The 20658-nt window shown below is 37.2% G+C and overlaps 1 protein-coding gene across 1 annotated transcript in view; it reads right to left on the reverse strand.

The window, feature by feature from the left end:
• inpp4b (inositol polyphosphate-4-phosphatase type II B) overlaps window positions 1–20658 on the reverse strand; it is a 199620-nt gene that overhangs the window by 91060 nt on the left and 87902 nt on the right. Inside the window, exon 6 of the mRNA XM_007561971.2 lies at window positions 1424–1529. Within this exon, the coding sequence (XP_007562033.1) occupies window positions 1424–1529 (106 nt within the window). The remainder of the gene's footprint in view (window positions 1–1423; window positions 1530–20658) is intronic.

Here is a 20658-nt window from a genome sequence, read left to right on the forward strand (position 1 = left end):
TTAAATCCCTGCTGGAGTTTCGCAGTCTCCATTTACATTTGTCATGTTAGATAAAGATAACGGTCTTTTTCTTGCATCTAGAGTCTGATGGTTGTTATTGAGACTTGGCAACCTCAAAATGCCACTCTGTGCTGCAGTCGTCTGACAATTAGATTTGGAGAGCTATTTTTTAAATCTCCCTTACCATCCTCCTCACTGTGCAAGTGGCGAGATAAAATAGGGTTTTCATCCAATCTTATTTGTCACTGTTCCAGTTTTTTTAAAACTTTTTTTATTTATTGCTCTCACTGCAAATATGGACAAGTTTAAGCGAGTTGTGATTTTCTTGCCCCCATTTTCTTACTTCCAGAAAGTAACACACACATGCTCCAGTCCGATGGCTGGATCGTTTTGAAGTCTGCATGGGGAACTGGCCTCTGCATTGCCACATTTATACCTCCATGACACAGAAAGCCATGAAGGGGGTGGGGCTTAATCGTGTCATTTATATTTTATCGTTGTCATGATCAATTTCAATTAATGATGTTTAAAATCCCCTAAAATGATATTGTTGGGATTGTTAGAATCAATAAATATCAATGAATTTGAAAAAATATTAAATACAGTTAATGGGTGTAGTGTAGTAATATACATTCTACAGATGTGCATTAAAAAATGGAGATGTTTGTCAGGAGCAGTATTTGTGGTTGTGGGGTTATAATTGATGTGTCACACAGTCTCATAGTTTCCTAAAAATTGAGTAAAAAGTAGTTATTATCTTAATTTTTATTATTATCATTGCAGTGCCACAAAATGTCATGATAAATCTAAGTCCATGTTGCCCATCACTAATTATTAGTGAACCTATAATCACTAATTACAGTAACGTGCCTGTTACCTGGACAAAGTGAAATGAAGACAAAATGTTCTGGTTACATTTATTTTCGTACAGATTCAGGTTTCAATCCCTGTTCCACAGATTTGTGGAGCAGGTTATTCACAGAAAGTTTTACGTTTTTTTTGTTAGTTTTTTTTTTGTAGAGCACATCTAAAATAATTTGAAAGAAAATCTTGACACACAGTTGGCTGCAGTTAGTCCAAGAGTGCCATTTATTTTACTCCACCCTGATTGGCTGTAAGGATAACTGTAGATGCCAGCTTCTGCAGTAACGCAAATATAGTTTTCATCATGTGCCTTAGTGCATATTAATATATATTTGGTGTTTAAACTATTATAATAAATTAATTATAAGAATTTCTAGAAGGCGGTCTCAAGGATTGGTGGATTTTAGTTACTGGGAGGAGGTTGTGGTAAATACTGGGATACTGCTGTGGTGATGTAGTAAAAAAACATTTTCTCTGTTCAACAGGGCACTAAAAACATGATTTTCAGTGTGATTCCTTTAAGGTTTTGTCCACATCTTGCGTTTAGAGTGTGCCGTACCTTCTGTGAGGACGAGTCGGTGGCGATGTGGTCGGCCTCCTCCATCTCCCCCATCTTCAGTCGACTCACTAACACTGTCCCTGCTGGGCACACACCATCCGACGACCTGAAAAACACGAGCATTGAGCTTCGAATAAAAAAGATCTTCCATCTGTAACTGCTTCACAATGATCAGACGTGGATGAAGTAACATTCTGGCTTTGAACAGGTTTCACAATTATGAAGCTTGTTGAATTAACATGCAGCAGCAAACACAGATGCTTTGCCCTGGGATTTCTTTACCTGACAGATTGTGCAGAAAAGTCTGCTTACTGAAAAACGCCGAGAAGTTTACAGGGAGCCGAGGGAGAGAACGTCTTACTTTACTGTTCAAATGGTGGCCCACAGAGATGACTGGACCTTTTCAGATACTGTAGAGCAGCACGGACAATCACTTTTCCAATCGCAGAGCTTGTGATTAAGGAGATGATAGAAAATCTATAGTATTGGCAAGCAGACAGAAGGTTTAAAATGAAGAAAAATGGCCCCTCCACATGACGGCAGCAAGTCTGATCACTTTAAAAGAGTCATCCTTAATGTGCTCGGTTCCACTCCAGCTGGAGAAAACGCTGGCTGCTGTGTGCCAGCCAGCGGTCTGAGGGGAGGTAGGAGGGATGACACACGACTGCCCGAGGAGGAAAAAAAACGTAGGGACGGTGATGGAAACAGAAGGGATCCTTTCAAAGCTAATCCATCTTGATGAGGTACAAGGAAGAAGTTTTTAAACACACACAGAAGAAAAGAGGAGAGAGGGAAGGAAGCGAACGGAGGAGGAGGAGGACTGGGAGCCTGAGGAGGCAGCTGCAGGGAAAAAGCGTCTCTGCAGTGGGACACAGAGAGCTTCAGTTAGTGCTTAATGTCTTACAGCAGTCTCACAGCAGAGAAAATAACATTGGCTGCTTTCTAAATCTAATCTTTGTCCCTCGCCAGACACCTGTCTAGGTGTTTACTCCAGCGCTGCTCTCCTCGTTTCCTCATCCTTCCTCACTCCGATGAAGCCGAAGACGAGGAGAGAAAGTCACCCTGACTTTGATCGTATGTACCCACACATAATCAAGGAAATGGAGATTAACATGCATGGCACTCAGCGACAGTCCTCCAGAGGCAGAGCAGAGGGCTGATGGTGGTCCTCTACTCTTCAGATTGCACTGCCACAATCCACTAATGAAATCCCCATCCGTCATTCAGACTGGCCACAAAGAATTCAAGATTAATTAATTTTTTATTTTATTTTATTTTATTTTTGGATTTCTTTAAGTTGTCACCAAACGTTACTGCTATTTTCCTCCCAAATGCTTTGTGTGAGTAGAGCTCCTCGTCTGCAGGAGTTATCTCTGTGTGTGTGTGTGTGTGTGTGTGTGTGTGTGTGTGTGTGTGCGGCCACTGGAGCCATCAGTGATGGTCACTGACGGTTGATGCATTGCTTCATCTGACTGAAAGTTTCAAAACAAACACGGCAGACGAAGCGTCTGATTCATCATCATATGAACCAGGTTTGGGGTTTGGAGCTAAAAATTGGGGCCGAATGTTTTGTTAATTTGAAAAACAAAATTGTAATTGACAAAAAAAAAAAAACTAAAACATGAAATTGGAAACTTAAGGTTTTGTCTAAAACTTGAAAAACACAACCATGTATTCAAACTAAAAATAAGTTTGTCATTTTTTTCCAGTTCAACTAAAATATTGAGTTCATTCTTAAAAGATTTTGAAGAAATTATTTTCGTTCTTCACCTTTCCATATTTTGATATTTATTTTTTCTCAGTTTCACATTTAAGTTTTCAACTTCATTTTTTTATTTTATAGTTTTCTTCATTTTCAGTCTTATGGCCCTGACTTTGCGTAGGCGGCGTGTCTTCAAGATGGACATGGAATCAGGAATGACATAAAGAAAGAAGAAGAAAGAAGGCTCTCGTCAGCCATGTTGCCTTTAACAAAACATGGGCACTGTGAGAATTGTAGCTCAATGCTTTTATATATTGGTATTAAACCAACTAATGCCAGAGACTAAGGTCACTTTAAAAAGCTTCTTTGGATAATAAGTGGCACTAATAACACTATGATAGCATTAAACTGTACAGTTTAAGAATGAATATTATCTGACATTTTATCATGGGGACATATGAAGAGAAAACTGGTCATAGCTGGAAAGCATTGCTATTGTTAGCATGAACTTAGCTAATGAGCATCTGAACAAAAGACACTTAAAATCTACAGCTGATCTGTTTGAAGAAGGTTGGTTGGAAACATTTGATTGCTGTGAATGTTTGTTAATGTGCAGACTTTGAGCAGCCAGCCAAATCAATTTTACTTCAGTCCCATTTTAATCACATTTCATTGTGCATTTGATTTTAAATGAACCAAGCACCATTATTTAGGCAAACTAAATAAATAAGGAAAAAGGTTATTAAATATGAGACATTTCTATTATTTCTGTTATTACTGAAATTAGTTAAAGACTACAAATGGGAAAAGATAATGACAGAAAATGTGTTTGCAACTGTTTAAAGGGGGAGTTTTATGTATTTTCCAGGCACAAAGTGCCATTTTAAAGCACAGTAGAGTATCTACATTACCTTCAACTGTTATGAAAATGCTATATATATCAAAATAACTCTGCATCATATCCTTATCCGACACCTTAAAATTGCCCTCTGTCTCTTTAAGAAGTTCTTGCCCTTTCCGACACTCCCTTGTGACTGAAAAGTAGTTTGTATGATGCGCAGTTCCACCAGGTGTTTGCTAATTGCTACAGTCGAGCTTCTGCCTCTCAGCTCCTCCAGACTAGCAGCAGCAGCTCGAAGGCGGAGCTTTGGGTAAATAGGCGGAGCTTCAGGCAAATGGCTGCCAAGGGAGATTCAAGGATTCCTCAAACATGCATGAAAGATTCAAAGCAGCATTTCAGGTAGAGTTTGGATGAGGGAAAAACATTAAAACAAGACAAAGCTAAAAAAAATGTAAGTTTTTCATAATACTCCCCTTTTAAGTTCCTTCATCTTGCATCATGAATCTGACTTTTTTTTATCTAAATAAATGAATACAGGTTTCATTTTTTAAATGTATTTATGTTTTGTCATGTTGGAGGTGCTCTTCTATACATACATCCAGTACTTTCATTGTTTACAATGCAATAGCTTTTTTTAAAAAAATTAATCATTAAAACTAACTGATCAATTGAAAAAAAAAAACTAAACAAAAAAAAACATTTTGAGTAGATTGATGCCCTGTCCAAAATGGCTCACTTCCAACTTCCCTTTGAGAGGCACAAACAAACTAAACACCTGCTCAAATACAATCTGTAAATATTATTTCTGCTGATATAAAGAACACCTTGAAATGGGCTGAGATTGTTTGATTTAGCTCAGTCTCCATGCTGCACGTTTGCCAAACAAACTGTGGTAAAAACCAGAACAGAGACATCCTGAAAACACGGGCGCTCTGCAGCAATGGCTCGTCCATTTAAATACAGTTTTGCCTCAGAAGAAACTTTAAAGGGCCCTGATGGTAGCGTTAGTTAAAATCGAAGACCGTTCTCTCCTCCCAGCCTTCCGCTGCTCTTTCCATCTGTCGGAGCTGGCATGGAGACAAATCTGCAGATTGTTCTCTCCCTCTAAGTCCATCTTCCTCTTGAATCTAATTGGTGCGGGATCTCTTTTTATGACAACAGTTAATCAGACAGCTTTGTTCGAGTGACAAAATAATGTGTTTAAAATGTCTGCTACGAATTTGGCACAATTAAAAAATAATTAGCTTTCAGAGAAGTGCCTTACATTTAACAGTTATTTTCTTTTAAAAGCTTTACTTGCAACTATTAAGCAACATAAGATGCAAAGTGATTTATTATGAAGAAAAACCTTTTCTAAGGTTTGACATGACTCATGCATCACCAATAGCCAACGAAGTACAGGTTTTTCCAACACTTTAATTACAGATTTTAAAACACGTTCTTTACTGATGTGAATGAAACAAATTTAAAATATTCTGTCTAAATATATACTTGAATACTTTCCAAAAGCAAAATGTGCTGCGTCTGTGCAACAACGCACAAGCTGAATGGAAATTTCCCAGCGAACTCTGACTGCACACAGTCGTCAAAACATGACGGGAAGAGTAATGACAGCCGGCGCATTTCACTGTAATCTCCATAAGAATGAATTTAACAAACAAATCTGACAAGCCCTACAAGGCAGATGCGTTTATTCATTTGAAAGAGCAGTAGATAAGCAGCAGAGTGATGCTGCATTTGGCAGATGATTGAGAAAGAACTCCATGAGAAATTATACTGAATGTGGCTTATTCAACGCAAACGTGGTTAAACTAAATGTCTTAACCGAAACAGGAGAGAGCAAATCTGGATTCAACTTCATTTCTTTCCATTTTGTTTTTAGGAAGCCAGAACTTTGTTCTTCATTCTTACTCATGGTTTTGACATGGTTTTTGGTTCTAGTTTCAAATTTATCAGCATCAACCTTGTGTTTAATTTAACAATTAAAGCAACAAACGTCAAGGAAAAAAAATAGTGCAACAGGATGGAGGTAATAATATGAAACTGATCAAAAATAGAATTACAAATTGAAATCATCTGGTGGCAGTTTGATTTACGATGATCGTAAACACATTAGAGCGGTCAAGTTCACTCTTTAGTGTAGAAGTTCACGTCTCAAAATGAGCTATTTTCAATATCAGTGAGATGCTTAAAATTTAAATTTGAAATTTAAAGGTTTCATCTGAATGACTGAAACAAAAATACCCAGCAACATGCTAGATGTAATATTTCAGAAACCCCTAAAACAGATGAAAACATCTGTGTTTAACTTTGAGTTTTACCAAAAAAAAAAAAAAAAATCAAACATATTTCTTAGGTGCATTTGCACAAAAAAAAGTGGGTCCATTGCTCAACTTGTTATGGTCAATCAAGAGAAATTTGTCTGAGATACCTGGCCAATAAGTTGGTCTGAGCAACATTTCTTCCAGCTTATGAAGGTCAGCTTTACTTTGGATATTAAGGCTTGTTGTCAAAAATACTCAATTTGTTCCAATTTCTTCAGATAATCTACAAATATCCTAAAGTTAACACGATGTGACAGGCAAAGGAAATATTTTATCTTCAACAAAATGATTCCTAGAGTTACAACCTTAAACTTTGCATAGAGCTGTTGATCAAATGCAGGATGATGCATCCTTCAGGGTCCATGCCAGGTCTTTGTTGGACTTTTTAGTCTTTCAGGTTGAGCTCCTTTTTATAGGCCTAACTCTTCTTTCATCCCCCATTTATCCACTTTTTTTTAAGTACATGCTGCACTTTATGCTGTGATGGTCAGGTACAAAGACTACATTGAACAAGAGAACTATTGATCAAGAGCACTTTAAAAGATTAAAAGAACATTTTTTTCCTTCTTGGTAGAAAAAAATTAAGGAAAAGTTCTGCACAGCCCTGGACGTTCATGGTGTAATTAATTTGGACAAATACCCTCATCTGTATCGTTAAGCTGTGACATTTAGGAAAAAAAAAACTCATCGCCACCATGTGAAATGTGTTTCCCATGATACCATTTTTGCTGGTATCATCGTATTCCCTTGTGTTCTAAACTCTTGTCGATTTTCCAGTGAAAATTTGCTTAGATTGATAAAATGGATGAAAACAGACCAAAGCAAAGGCTTTCTTTTTAACTCTGAAGTAAATAAATCTCAAATGTAATGCCAAGGTAAAGACAAAAATACTTTTCAAGGGTCCTAATTTAGCATCCCATGACTGCAGAAAAAAATAAAACAAATCAAAGCATGGATACTTCTGTGGTCGTCAGCTGGTTTCCCCTCGGGAAAAGTCTCACAAAGGAAAACACCTGACAACCACAGAAACAAATCCAAGCACCGCTGGCAGCTTTCCTCCCTTTTGCTAAAATGGTAAGACACTGAAAATATCCTGCAGAGAGCGGAGAAAACTCTGCAGGTTTTTGTTGTTGTTGTTGTTGTGAGTTTTGGCATTAGAACAGTGATTCTATCAGAATACCTTAAAGCTCCACATTGCCTGTAGGATGGAAGCGGCGAGAGATAAGGGATAAAAACACTGCCAAGATTATACACGGCAGCAGGAGTACTACGAGCTTGAAGTGTAACAGCGGAACTGTAGATGGGAATCTTGACCTATATAAAGCTGGACGGGTGAACTATATTTAGCTCTGGCTGGTTCTCACTGAAGACTGATGTTAGGACACAGGACAGGACTAATCCTGATGATTCTTATAAAGCATGATTGATGCTGTTACATGTCTCAGCAGTTAGTGCATGTTTAGCAAAAGAGGAATCCACTTTAATGTTGTTACAAGCGATGTAGACAAAAAGAGACTAACTGTTTCCTGACTAGAAGTATATTCCCAAAGAAAAGGCTGGCCTGGTTTCCAGCTCATGAAAGAACTGCAAATGTTCAACTTAAAATGAGTACAACACAACGCATGTGTCACGTTTAAGTTTGTAAAATCTGTTCTGCTCCACATCTATGTATATATTCTCCTACAGACTATTTCATGTTTCCATGGTGAATCAAGCATCAGATTTTTAATAAGAAGCTGATTTGACTGGAGCACACCGATGTGATGAATATGATCATCATGCTAATGTATGCAGTGCTAAAATTCTGAGAAACAACTGAAGTAAGCAGAACAGGAGCTAACATATGTCAGCGAGTGACTCATATTTGCACACAATTTGTGAATTTAATGCATTTGTTTACTTCAGCTCCATTTCCTTATTTCTCTTGCTCTTTCTCTCTCTCCCACACACACACAAACACACACACACTCCTGCATCCTTGGCAAAAGAGAACAGTCTTCATGCTACATTTACCATTATGTTGGTGCTTAAACACTGTCAGGAACTGTCTGGGATAAGCTGTTCACAGGAGGAGCAAGGTGGAAATAGTGTGCAGAATATAGACCGTTTCATCAACCAATCAAAATATTTAAAGACGCTTCTTGAGAGTACTGATTACTTTTGGATGGATAACCAAAGGGAGTTCACAAGCAAGAAAGTCACCTCTGGGAATCACTACATGATTATGAAAGAGAGGCTAAAGTGACCGATGATGATGATGTTCGGCACAGGTTTCCTCCTGCAGGGTTTCCTGTGGCTAACCAGCAATCAGGACCTGATCTTAATCTGCAGCCATGGCAGAAGGATGAGCAGAAAAGTTAAGAAATACAGGCTGGCAAAATCTGGCTCACCTTGAAAAAAATCGCTATCCCATGTTAGAAGTTCAACTTCTGAATATGAGGTCCGAAAACCAGTAACTCCTCCACAGGGAGACCAGCACAGCTGTATACAATATGCAGGGTGAAACCTCTTTGTCCAACCAGATAACATCAGATGTTCAGATAAGAATACAAAGCTAGTCAGTGGCAAGAAAAAATAAATCTTTATTAAACTATTGTTTCTTTTGAATCCAGAGGTTAGATTCAGAGACAGACTGAGGACTGTGATGTACAATATCTGTGCCTCCTTTGAAAAGTGAAAGCTCACCACTCTCAGTCTGCCAACTGCACCAGCAGCGTTCCAAAATCGATGCAGCATTGTACAACTAAGAAAGCCAACAACATCCAGTGACTAGAGGATCTCAAAGTCGATCTCTTCCACTCCTGGAAAATGCTGGTGAGTAACTAATTTCCCACCTAAACATAGGTGACACCGCCCTGCAAGTTAAATCATTTTCCAAAGTTTATTTCAGGACGCGTAATGAGTCATTAGGTTTGGAATCCTACAGCTGATAAAATGTGATGGGGACAATCAGCATGTCTCGTTTCTCTGTAAAGGTGGATTTTAATATGGACCTGCAAGGATTCAACAGTAGCTCAAGTACAGCCTTTTAAGGATTTGATTTCCTATTTGAGCTTTCACGGCTAGTTAATTTCTCGCTAAGCTGCAGCAGAGGAACAATGACACATGGAACGGCGTTTGGCTCAAGAACGCTGCTGGAAGATTTGCAAAAGACGAACTGTGGGTTTTTGTTCCCCATCATTTGCACTGAAATTGCTTCAGGAAGAGACCGTGAAGCAACTAATAACTCCTTCAATGTGCACACGTGAATTTAAATACTGTTTGCAGAGTTCTCATGTGCCTAATAATTAAAGTTGGATTTAGGATCCAGATGAAGTGGGTAAGAGCAAATAGTGAGTTAATCACCTCATTTAACAAACATACATGCCGGATGCCAAAGCAACCGTAAGTGATAAATACTAAATCACAGCAACACTTATTACTGCTGTTTTACAATTGAATGCAAAGCTGCTCTATATGGATTCAACCACAATGAAGATGCAAGACGTCTGGAGGATGTTTACGCTCCCAGCTGGTTCTGTTCGGCCGTGTGCATACAGTCTGAGGATGAAGACGGATAACGTACATTCAGAGGATTAGCCAAGTGTAAATCAATGAGAATTGGATAAGTGCAGGTAGTGAAGACTGTTAGAGTGAGGAGGAAGGTGGAGCGGTGACATACGCTGTGAACTGTTAGCTCAGATGATGACCTTCCACACCACTCACTTAATAATCACTGTATAATCAACTCTAAAGTATGAAATCAGACCGCAGAGTTCAAAACAAGTGTTTTTTTAAAGCAGATGTTCCCACATGCATGAGTTTGGAACAATAATAAATACAATCTTCTGGACTATTTCATCATGAAAGTAAGAAAAGGCTACATTTAACCAAAGCTTTATAATTACTTTTTAACAAGCTGTGAAGAGCAAAATAAACAAAATCCCCTCATCTCTCCAGCAGCTGCTTTATGTCCTTTAATTGCTCTGGAAATCTGGGGAACCACATGCAGAAGTGCTTTGCAAAAAATATGCACAAGGTAAAAAAAAAAAAAAAAAGAATAAAAAGGATAATACGTGTTGTTTCTTATCATGAACACACAAATCAACTGTTAAAATTCATGGTTGAGAATTTAAATACACAAAGGTGATGTTCAAAGCAGGAAACAATAAGCTTCCAATGAATATTCAGAACATGTTTAGGAACATAGAGGGAATTTAACGGCAGAGAGGAAATCAATTAAAACCTGCTGTGTTTTGGCAGCTCTACTAAAGGCGTGTGTTTCAGTTTGTGAAGTGTAGGATAGATAGATGAGAAAAATAGTTGAAGAACATATATTGCTGTTTTGAACATTTCATATTTATTCTTCAGTGTTTAAGTTAGATTTCTTTCTTTTGGGATTTGGACATTACCTTTAAATCAAAATGTCCTGTTTTCATCTTAACTTTGTTAGCTCAACAAATGGATAAGTACTAACAGAAAACATCATTTAGACCTTTGGCAACAAAAAAACTAACTAACCAAAAATGATCATCAGACTTGAACACAACAAGGTGAATCCCACAGAGCTTTTAGAACACAGACGATGCACTAAATGAGGATACATATGTCAGGTCTTCTTTCTGTTTCTCATACACGTTTGTTCATCTGTTCAAGATGGTTTTAAAATCTTAAAACTTTTAAGATCATGTAAAAAGAGACATAAATTAGTCAAAAAGTGAAAGTTAAACCAAAAGAACTTTGGAAAGCCCAGGGTTTTATTTTGCAAACTAAGAGATGTTCAATTAATTAAAGCCATTTTTCTAACAAATTCAATCCAATTACGCTTTAATTCAATGCGGTGCAATTAATGATGGTAATTTAGAATGCCTACTCATCAGAAAACCTCCAGATTGAAACAAATCTTTACCTCAGCTCAACGTTTGGTCCCGTTCCTCCTCAGTTTTACAACAGTTGAGAAACAACAAGAGGAGAAATTCCCTTTAAACAGAGAAAGACCTCCAGTGGAATAAGACTGGGGGAGGACAGCCATCTGCCTCAGCTGGTTGGGGGGCGAGATTCCCTGATGAATCTCTTCAGTCGAGTTGCCAGGCCTTTGAAAATCATTTGACAGTCTTCTGCTGTATTTCCTATCCATCAAAAGCCTGTCTGTCAGGGCATGCTTCCGCACTTCTGTGAAGTGACTAACATCCCTTCAAGCTTTCCTGATCTTGACATAAACACTAAAGACAGCAAACCTTGCTGTGTCCACAGGCAACAAATCTTTCACAAGTAAAGATAAAACTTAGTAATGAGGGTGTTAATTATACTTCATCTGAAATATTAACAAGTTTTTTTTTTGTTTTTTTTGTCCAAATGTCTTGAGTGTAATGTTGCTCCAGCAATTTGAATTTCTTGACTGGCTGATTCTTTGGTTGCTAAATGAGGCATGATAATCAGTGTGAATATGGTATTGATTTTGAATTCTCCGGCACAAATGAGCAAATTTTCATGAATATAGATTTCCTTCCTGAACCTTTTGAATTTTAATAGACCTGCTGGATTTTTTTAATGCAGAAAGAAGAGTTCACTGCATACATAACTGAACTACTGAGACTTACATGTGCATTAAGAAAGATCAAAATACTTTTAAAAAATGCATGAACGTACAATAAAGCTTGGCTTATATTTATTTAATATTAAAAGAAAAAAATATTGGGCATAAAACAAAAAAAATATTTATCTTGGTGTGAGCTTTGTAGTTCACTGGAATGATGAAATGATGCACAGAAGTTACAGAAATTAAACTCTGGCCACATAGTAAAGACTCGGTACACAATGAACCAACGTTACCAAATGAGACGATATGATACTACGACTAACGCTGTGATTGCTCAGAATATGAGAATGTGGTGAATGTGTGTATGGTAGGACTAGGTTTTGACCTTCTGTTCACACAAAGAATCTAACCTTGTCACAGCTTGATAAATCTGTGAGTTTTATTTCTACCTATTTTTGAGTCCTGCAGCACCACTTCCACTTACATGTGGAGTTCCTCAAGGCTCCATTCAAGGACTTGTGCTATTTTCATCAACCATGTTGCCTTATCTGCTGCTTTGCTGATGTGACAACTTACAAATGACTTACTGGATATTCATTGTTAATATTTTGAATCAGTCAATAAATTTGACTGATAAATCAATTCAGTTCAGTTTTGCCAGTTAAAACTTTAACCAAACTAAAGCTTTACTCCTTTCCAAAAATATTTTTAAAAAGCTATTTTAGCATTTCATTCAATTTGATTTATTCTCATATTTTCTGTCTTATTTGTGCGATAGCACTAATTATTATAACTTAATTTATGTGGTCTTAAGGAAGTCTTTTTGTTCACTTAATGCCTATAAAGATCCTGATCCTGGAGACGCTATGACGTGACTTGAATTGGACAGATCATGGAAGAAACCCCTCAGTAAGCAGTGTGACAAACTTTCCTCAGACTGAGAGGTAAAAGGCTCGAAGAAGCTTCACTGAAGTCATTTCAGCTGAAGAGGGGCTCACAAGCTGCCAGCAATATTGAGCCCTCGGTTTTTCCCTACATACAAAACACATTTTTGTTCATATTTGTTTTTAATGAGTTTAACTAGATTAACTTTAGTGCCTAAAGTGCAGAACAATATTTCTTTTTTGGAGATAAAAAAAAAAGATTAGACATCAATAAGTGAACATTCCCTAACAACAGATAGATATTTAATACTGTTTTCACTTTTTACATCTCTGAATGCAATCGATTTAGAAATGTCTTTCTGTTATAGATGCATGAATCTTTGACCACATTAAGCATCTGGCTGTGGAGGCAAACATGATGCACAAAACAACAGCTTGATTATTTATGCCTTCTTTTTCAATCAATCAATCAATCAATCAATCAATCAATCAATCAATCAATCAATCAATCAATCAATCAAATTTTATTTGTAGCCTATAGCACATTTCAGCAGCAAGACATTTCAAGGTTCTTTACATAATTAAAGAAAAAAATAACAGCATGTGACATTGAATAAACAGTAAGAAAGAGATTTTGAAAAAAAAAGAAAGATTAAAAAAGATAAAAACATACAATGCTTTGGCTTATTTTTGATGTTCAGACTAAATTATCACTCAGTCTTACAGGGCTGCTTTATATGATGCAATGCATCTCCTTTTCAAGTCACCTAATGCATCTTTTACACAATTCATACCAACATAAAATGTGCAGTACCCTGACTAATGGTTCAAATTAAATTCTGAAGTGATAAACATTTTGCTTGCTTGGTTATTGTGTCATTTATTTGCTGTAGAGAAATGATCTAGCTTTATTGCTTTTTAATTTAGATGTAATTTTCTTTCTATCTAATTTAGACTAATTCCTGACCATGTGCAGTTTATCTCATGCCCACAATGTTTTCTTTCTTATTTCAATCCCAAACAAAGCGAGTGGGCCACAGCCTGTGAAGACTCCATGTTACTGGCTATCCCAACAATAAATCAATAACAATATATATCATGGCAGACACATGATCAATAGATAATGTCTGATAGAATATTCAGTATTCAATAAAATATTCACTAAACTCTGATCCACAACTGCAAAGCATTCTGGGGGATGTAGGCAGAGGAAAGACTTCAGCTGTTCAACATCTGACAGCCAGCTAAACAAGGCTGGTGGTATCAACCAACTCACTCACTCTGTGGTTACCTAGCAACAACGTGTTGAGTATCTTGAACTGCAGGAGTTTCAGGTTTTGCCACTGAGCCTCATAACTACTTAAAAATTAAAAAACAATAGTGTGGAGTGAAAACTGGATGAAAGAGAGAAATGTCACACAACCAGTTTGGAAGTATTTCAAATATTTAAAACAAAACATTAATCAATAATTATCAGTATCAACTGATATGAAATGCTTAAATCCTTATGTGTTTTTTTATTGTCCAGCCCTTTGTTCTACTAAACATTAACGTTTCAGAGTAACATAAATACACAGTATATCTATCGTATAGCCTAACCCTGACCCCAAACCTAACCAGTACATGCCTAACCCAAATCCTAACCTAAACTCAATTCACACCTTAGTCCTAAATTTAACCATTAACCCTACAAAAAAGGGCCCGTATTAGGTGTGATTTGCTGAAATACACCCATACACTCACATATACATAATTCAGAAAGCTGAAGGTCATACCAACATAGTTTCAACTTTTACTATGAAATATTGATGTGAAAAGCAATCATAAAAGTAGGATGCTCAACAAAAGATACCATCTTTTGTTGAGCAAAACAATGTCCTGCCAGATGTAGGCAACCAGTGTCTTCATATGGCACACCTGGATGCCGAGGCAGGGCTACAGAAAACACAATAAGAGACTCCCTGTTTTTTCATCAAGGACACAAATGCTATTTCCAAATTGAACCTTGTAGTTTGGTAAATAGGTTATGTAAGTTATTGAATCTATAGCTGCATGCCTACAGATGAATGCACACTAATTCTCAAGAAAGCAATGACTCATTCTATCAATAACATCCCCAGCAGTCATCCAAGACACTACAACAAAACCATGCCAACAATAAACTGTGAAAAACCTTCACATGCTCTTCTCCAGATAGTCGATTGTTAAAACAGGGAGCAGGCTGCAAAAGATGCTTTGCTGTGGGAGGATAAGTGTGCAGGTGAGCTTGAGGAAAGCAGATGGAGTGTAAAATTAGCTTTTGATAATGCAGATTGCAGTGGCTTTTTGACACAGGTAGGCAGTAAATAATAGGTGTTCTGTGCTCCACTGAATTTTCCTTGAAATGGAAACGAATGATGATAGACTGAGTGTTTTTAAGTGGCACAAAGCAGATTCATGGCATGCCAAACGTTCTTCTCACATAAAGACATGCACAAGAAGCAGATGCGCAGATAATAAAGGTTAACCCACTCAGCAGACAAGTATTGCTTCAGGTCATTCTAAAAATCAAGGAACAGAAATAAAGGCAGAAAGTGTAGAGGCTAAATCTGCTTCAAAAGACCCAGTGGTAGGTCTTTTTTTGTTCAGTTTAGAGTATCACTTCATCTCTAAAGAAACATTCTTAACACCCTGCTGGTTTTATCCTTTTTTCTTTAGCTACTCTTCAGTTTCAAGACTGATTTGAAAATGTCCCTTTAGTCAAATGATGCAATAGTTTCTCATCCCTAACAGCAGGAGAGCGAGCTGTAAAAATCTCACCTAATACAGCAGAAACCAGATACACTGTGGAAGAAAATTACATACGTCCCTTTGTATTACTTTTATATTTTTGATTTCACTATACCATTCCTAATTAAAGGTAGGGACCTCAGAAAAGACCTTGTGAAGATGCTGGCTAAAGCTGGTAACAGAGAATTTTCCAAATATAAACAAGTCCAAAATGAACATAGCTGCCACTCAGAGAGGAAGAAGCCATTACTCCAAATGTCCAAAACTGCAGTCATCATTTATGGATATAAAGGGGACGATCTAGACTCAGCCCCCAGCTTCAGTTATTACAGCTATAAACTGAAGATCAGGCCTGGAGTCTGGGTGTTGTGATGGACTCTGACCTGAACATTCAGAGACACATTAAGATAGTTACAAAGTCAGCCTCCTATCACCTGAAGAACATTTCTTGTCCAAGCAAGATCTAGAAAAACTCATCCATGTGTTCATCTTTAACTGCATTGATTACTGAATCAGTATCTTCACAGGACTGCCTATAAATAATTGATGACAGCTGCAGTTGATCCAGAACGCTGCTGCTGGTGTTCTCACTAAAACCAGGGAGACAGAGCACGTCACCCAAGCTCTAAAGCTCTTCCACTGGCTCCCTGTAGGTCAGAGTAAATAATTTTACTAATTTATAAATCACTGAACGGTTTAGCAACAAAATATTTTAAAGACCTGTTGTCGCTGTATCGACCTTCCAGACCACTCAAGTCTTCTGGTTCTGGTCGACTTTGTATCTCCAGAATGGAAACTAAACAGAAGCAGCATTCAGGATTTATGCTGCTCTAATCTGAAAATAACTTCCAGCAAACTACAAAACTGCTAAAACACTGAGTTCATGTAAGCATGTTTAGAGTTGCTTTTGATTAATAATTATAAACACTGAATAATATCAAAACCTTCATGAATAAGTGGGTATAGAAGACAGATGGATCAATGAATGTGGCATCGTTGAATAAAATCCTTCACAGAATCATTTTTTAAAAACTTAAACATTTAAGAATAATTCTGGTCCTCTCTTTATGTCTTAATTAATTCAAATCTTCTCATTAAGAGTTTTTGAAAACCTTAATACAGAAGCCAAGAAATGATGTTTATGCTTTTCACCAGCCAAGGGACAAGAAGTCCTCAGTGTCATCAGCGGAATCATAACAGCCACTGAACTGACTCCAACACATCCACCTTCAGGGAGACTGAGCAAACTTTAAACCCAACATCTGCCAGCTGTATACTGAATTTTGACTGACGTTTATCCAAGTTATTTTCAATATCTTGAAATGGGGTTATTCTGACCTGAATAAAGAGAGCTGCAATCAGGGAGGATTAAGATAAGATCACTGTGACGTTGCTCAAGTAGTTCACAGCAATTCAGCTGTTAAGCATGAAATAATTACCCAGAATTGAACATCTAACCAGTTTAATTATAGGTTTATCTCAATCTGGAATGTCAATTATCATTTAAAGCCCATTTTAACAAATTACTCATTTAATTATGACAGCTAGAGTCCTGGTAAAAGAAAATTAGCATTGTTGTTGCCTTCATTGTGTATAAAAAGATTTTTTAAAAAGCAGCTGGGGGTGTTTAACCAGATGAACTTGGATAATTTGTCATCAGTGTGACCACCACTATAAAAGCAGGAGTTTAGTCAGTATTTTTTTCTGTAGCATACAGGTGTATTAAAGCACTGCCAAGGTAGAAATAAATCAGCATCGTCCTTAAAGGGGAGTTGCTTCCAAAATAAGGTTTACAAAGACATTTGTAACTGGTTGAACTAAATCATTCTACAGTTAGCTGACTGTTCACAGGAGGAACCATTAAAGACAACAGAACCCAGTAAAATTACTCCAAAATGGGTCAATCTATGCTTAGAGAAAATCCAAAACAGAATCATAAAGCTGAGGTCCAACAGAACCAACACTGGTTGGGAACAATGTAACAGCCTCACTAATGTTTGTAAAGTTGCATCTGAATGAACCAAGATTTCAGATATAATGTCTTTTGGATAAACGAGACCAAACTAGAGATGTTTGTTCATAATGTACAGCAACAGTTTTGGGAAAAAATCAAATCATACCACATGAAAGTATGGTGATGATATGGGTTTGTTTTTCAGCCAACAGATGGTGTCCATCCATCCATCCATCCATCCATCCATCCAAGATAAACTGGATGGATACCAACCTGTCCATCCAACAGCTGAAGCTCGGCCCAGACTGGTTTATCTGCAGGACGATGGCCCGTAAAATCAGAGTAAATCTAAAACACAATGGCTAAAAACAGACATTTTTAAGAATTTATAATAGCCTATAAAAGTAAAGACCTCAGCCTAATTGAAATGCAGTGGGAGTTTAGGAGAGCTGGACAGAATAACATGTCTGTAAACCTAAATTAGTGAAAGCAATATTTTGAAGAGTGGGATAAAAGTTCTCCATGATGATGTAAGAGACTAATAAAATCAGACAGAAAACAAGTACTGAGAGTTATTGCTTCTAAAAATGTTTCAAGAAGCTGTTAAATAATGGGATATACTTTTTCTTTTCAATAAAAACCTTCTTTTTCCAATGTCTGTGGATCATGAGTGTGAATATCTGGTCCTCAAGGGCTGAAGACCAGAAACTTTTAGCAAATCTGAATCAAAAGGCCTTAATGCCTCAACAGCATCCAACCAAATTCCACACTGTCCTCCTTGTGACCTAATTATTTGAATAAGCTGTGCTGAAGAAGAAACGCAGGTTGTGGAAACCTGCCCTTCAGGACACTCCTAGTTTAGATAAGCCTGGCTCAATCAAAGAACCCACCATGTAGCTCTAGTCCATCTCTCTTCATTAAATCAAACAAAACATTTTCCAGTTCAATGCCTGTGAAAGTAAGGTGTAAAAAATGCAATAAAAGCTAAATTTACTGTTTCATATTCACAGACAATATGTTCAGTTCACACACCGAGCTGATAATGACAAGGTAAGTCTTAGGCTAACTCTCCCTGAGGGACGTTGGGTCACTTTGAAAAAGAACCGTGATAAGAAAGGTCAGCGGTGGCTCTGCTATCAGTACCAGCCTTTCAGGTCAGGTCACCACAGGCAGCACTGAGCTCACTACCCATTTCCAGAAAATAAAAGGGATTTAAGAGCCGCTCTGACACGGGTCACTGGTAGACACGAGGCAGACACTGTTCTGCATATCGTCTCATTTTGAAGGTATTAAGGTACTGCGATCGAAATACAGTTGCAAAGCAATGTCAGGTTCAAGTTCATGCAAAGAAGACTGATGCAGTCATAATACAAACTGGATTTTTTTTGCCTTTTATGAATATAAAGTAGAGACAAAGCAGCATCCCAGTTTCTTTTGTTCAAAATTATTAAGGCCATTAGAGTACAATTCCACTGTGGCAGGTGTATATGTGTGTGTGGGGTATAAATGTGTTATATTTGTCTATCTGAAGGTAAATCTGTTCTCCACTGTCTAAAAATACGGCCCAGAGCCCTTTGAGTTTCCATTCCACTCCGAGTTTCCCCAAATGAAAACAAAACCTAAAATAAATTAAACCATCACTTTGTTAATTAATGCAAATGCAACTGAAAATACAGTCTTAAATAAATATGCTGGCTGTGTGAGGTTGTGGGTCCACTGCACCTGCCTTTTCCAGGACGCAGGGGCATTATTTAGAGTCATTATTTGGCCCATGTCAGTTTTGTGATGGAAAGGCACAGCATTTTATTTTCAGTCATCTCTCAATTTAAACTACAGCTTGGCAGATCGTATTTTATGCTAAAGAAAAAAAAGATAAAATATTAGGAGCCACAAGAGCTAAAAAAAAAGAATTATTATCAACTAATCCATTGTTTTCCAGAGTGGATGAGAAATTTTAAAATGCATTTCATGCCTCAAAACAAAATAGAACCATATATGAATCATGATGTAGCATGTAGAAATCTCACACAGTAATTACAGAATGCATTATTTTGACAAAAAAAATAATAAAATTTTATGGGGAATATGATAAATGGGCTAAATGTTTATACTGATTTAGTGAAGCTTGTGAGCTTTAAGTTTATTTACATTTCTTTTTATTTCAGCGTTTTTTTACTTTACGTCCTCTGTCAGTACAAAAAAAAACAAAAAAAACAGCTGATGTCTAGGGATACCCGTTTCAAATAACTCAATTATCCTAACAATATTTAACATCATTGTTTGTTTCTCAGAGTCTGAGCTGAGTGAGAACATTTGACAGCAGATCCCTTCATATTTTAAGATTTTAGGACCAAACAATCTGAAGAGAAAACTCTAAATGGACATAGAGTTTGTCGGATAAATTTATGTAGTCTGTATATCAATGTTCCTTCAGGATTTATCATGTAAGGTTCAATAACTAAAAAATAAATTTTTAAAGAAATTTACTAGAACTTTACAACAAGTCAAGTAATCAGGAAGTCTGTCAGATAAAGTTCCTTTAGGGTTAGGAGGGATTTTACATGTTACTAAAATAATTGCAATGCACAAAGAATCTAATTTTACTGCTGAAAATCTCAGTTTCTTATTTTGGAGACAGGAGGCTCTTTCTCTGCCACACTCAGAGGCTGAAGGAAGTCGGTCATTTTTATTATGCTTTCCAAGTAGCAACTCTCTTCAGAAGGAGTGACGCTTTCAGCGACACGATTTACATCAACAGCCCAGAAAAAATGTGGTTCTGGGAGAAAAACATTCCAGTTTGAACACCTCTAGTCTCATGTTTTCAGACCCAAAACGCCTCAGTTTTGGGTCCACATGGATGCTTCAAAAAGAGAAAAAAAAATATTCTCTACTTTTTACCATAGGATGACATTTAAAGGGCATATATCACAACTTTTTTCAGCCTTGCAGCCCACAACAGTTATTTTATTTCCCCAGACTGAAATCCACACACGTAAGAAAACTTGACAGAAAAAAGAAATCACAGGGAATGAAAGGAAAGTTTCTGAAGGGTGATGACTTTTCATCTAGAATGCCAAACTGAGGCATCTGTGCATAACACGATGTTCACCTGAGACCTGATTGATGGAGATTTGACTGTAAACCTAAATTAATGAAAGAAATAATTTGAAGAGTGGCGGACTAAACACCACAGACTAAACACCACAGACTAAACACCACAGACTAAACACCACAGACTAAACA

Source organism: Poecilia formosa, unplaced genomic scaffold (genome assembly GCF_000485575.1).
Source record: "Poecilia formosa unplaced genomic scaffold, Poecilia_formosa-5.1.2 Scaffold132, whole genome shotgun sequence".
Lineage (NCBI taxonomy): Eukaryota > Metazoa > Chordata > Actinopteri > Cyprinodontiformes > Poeciliidae > Poecilia > Poecilia formosa.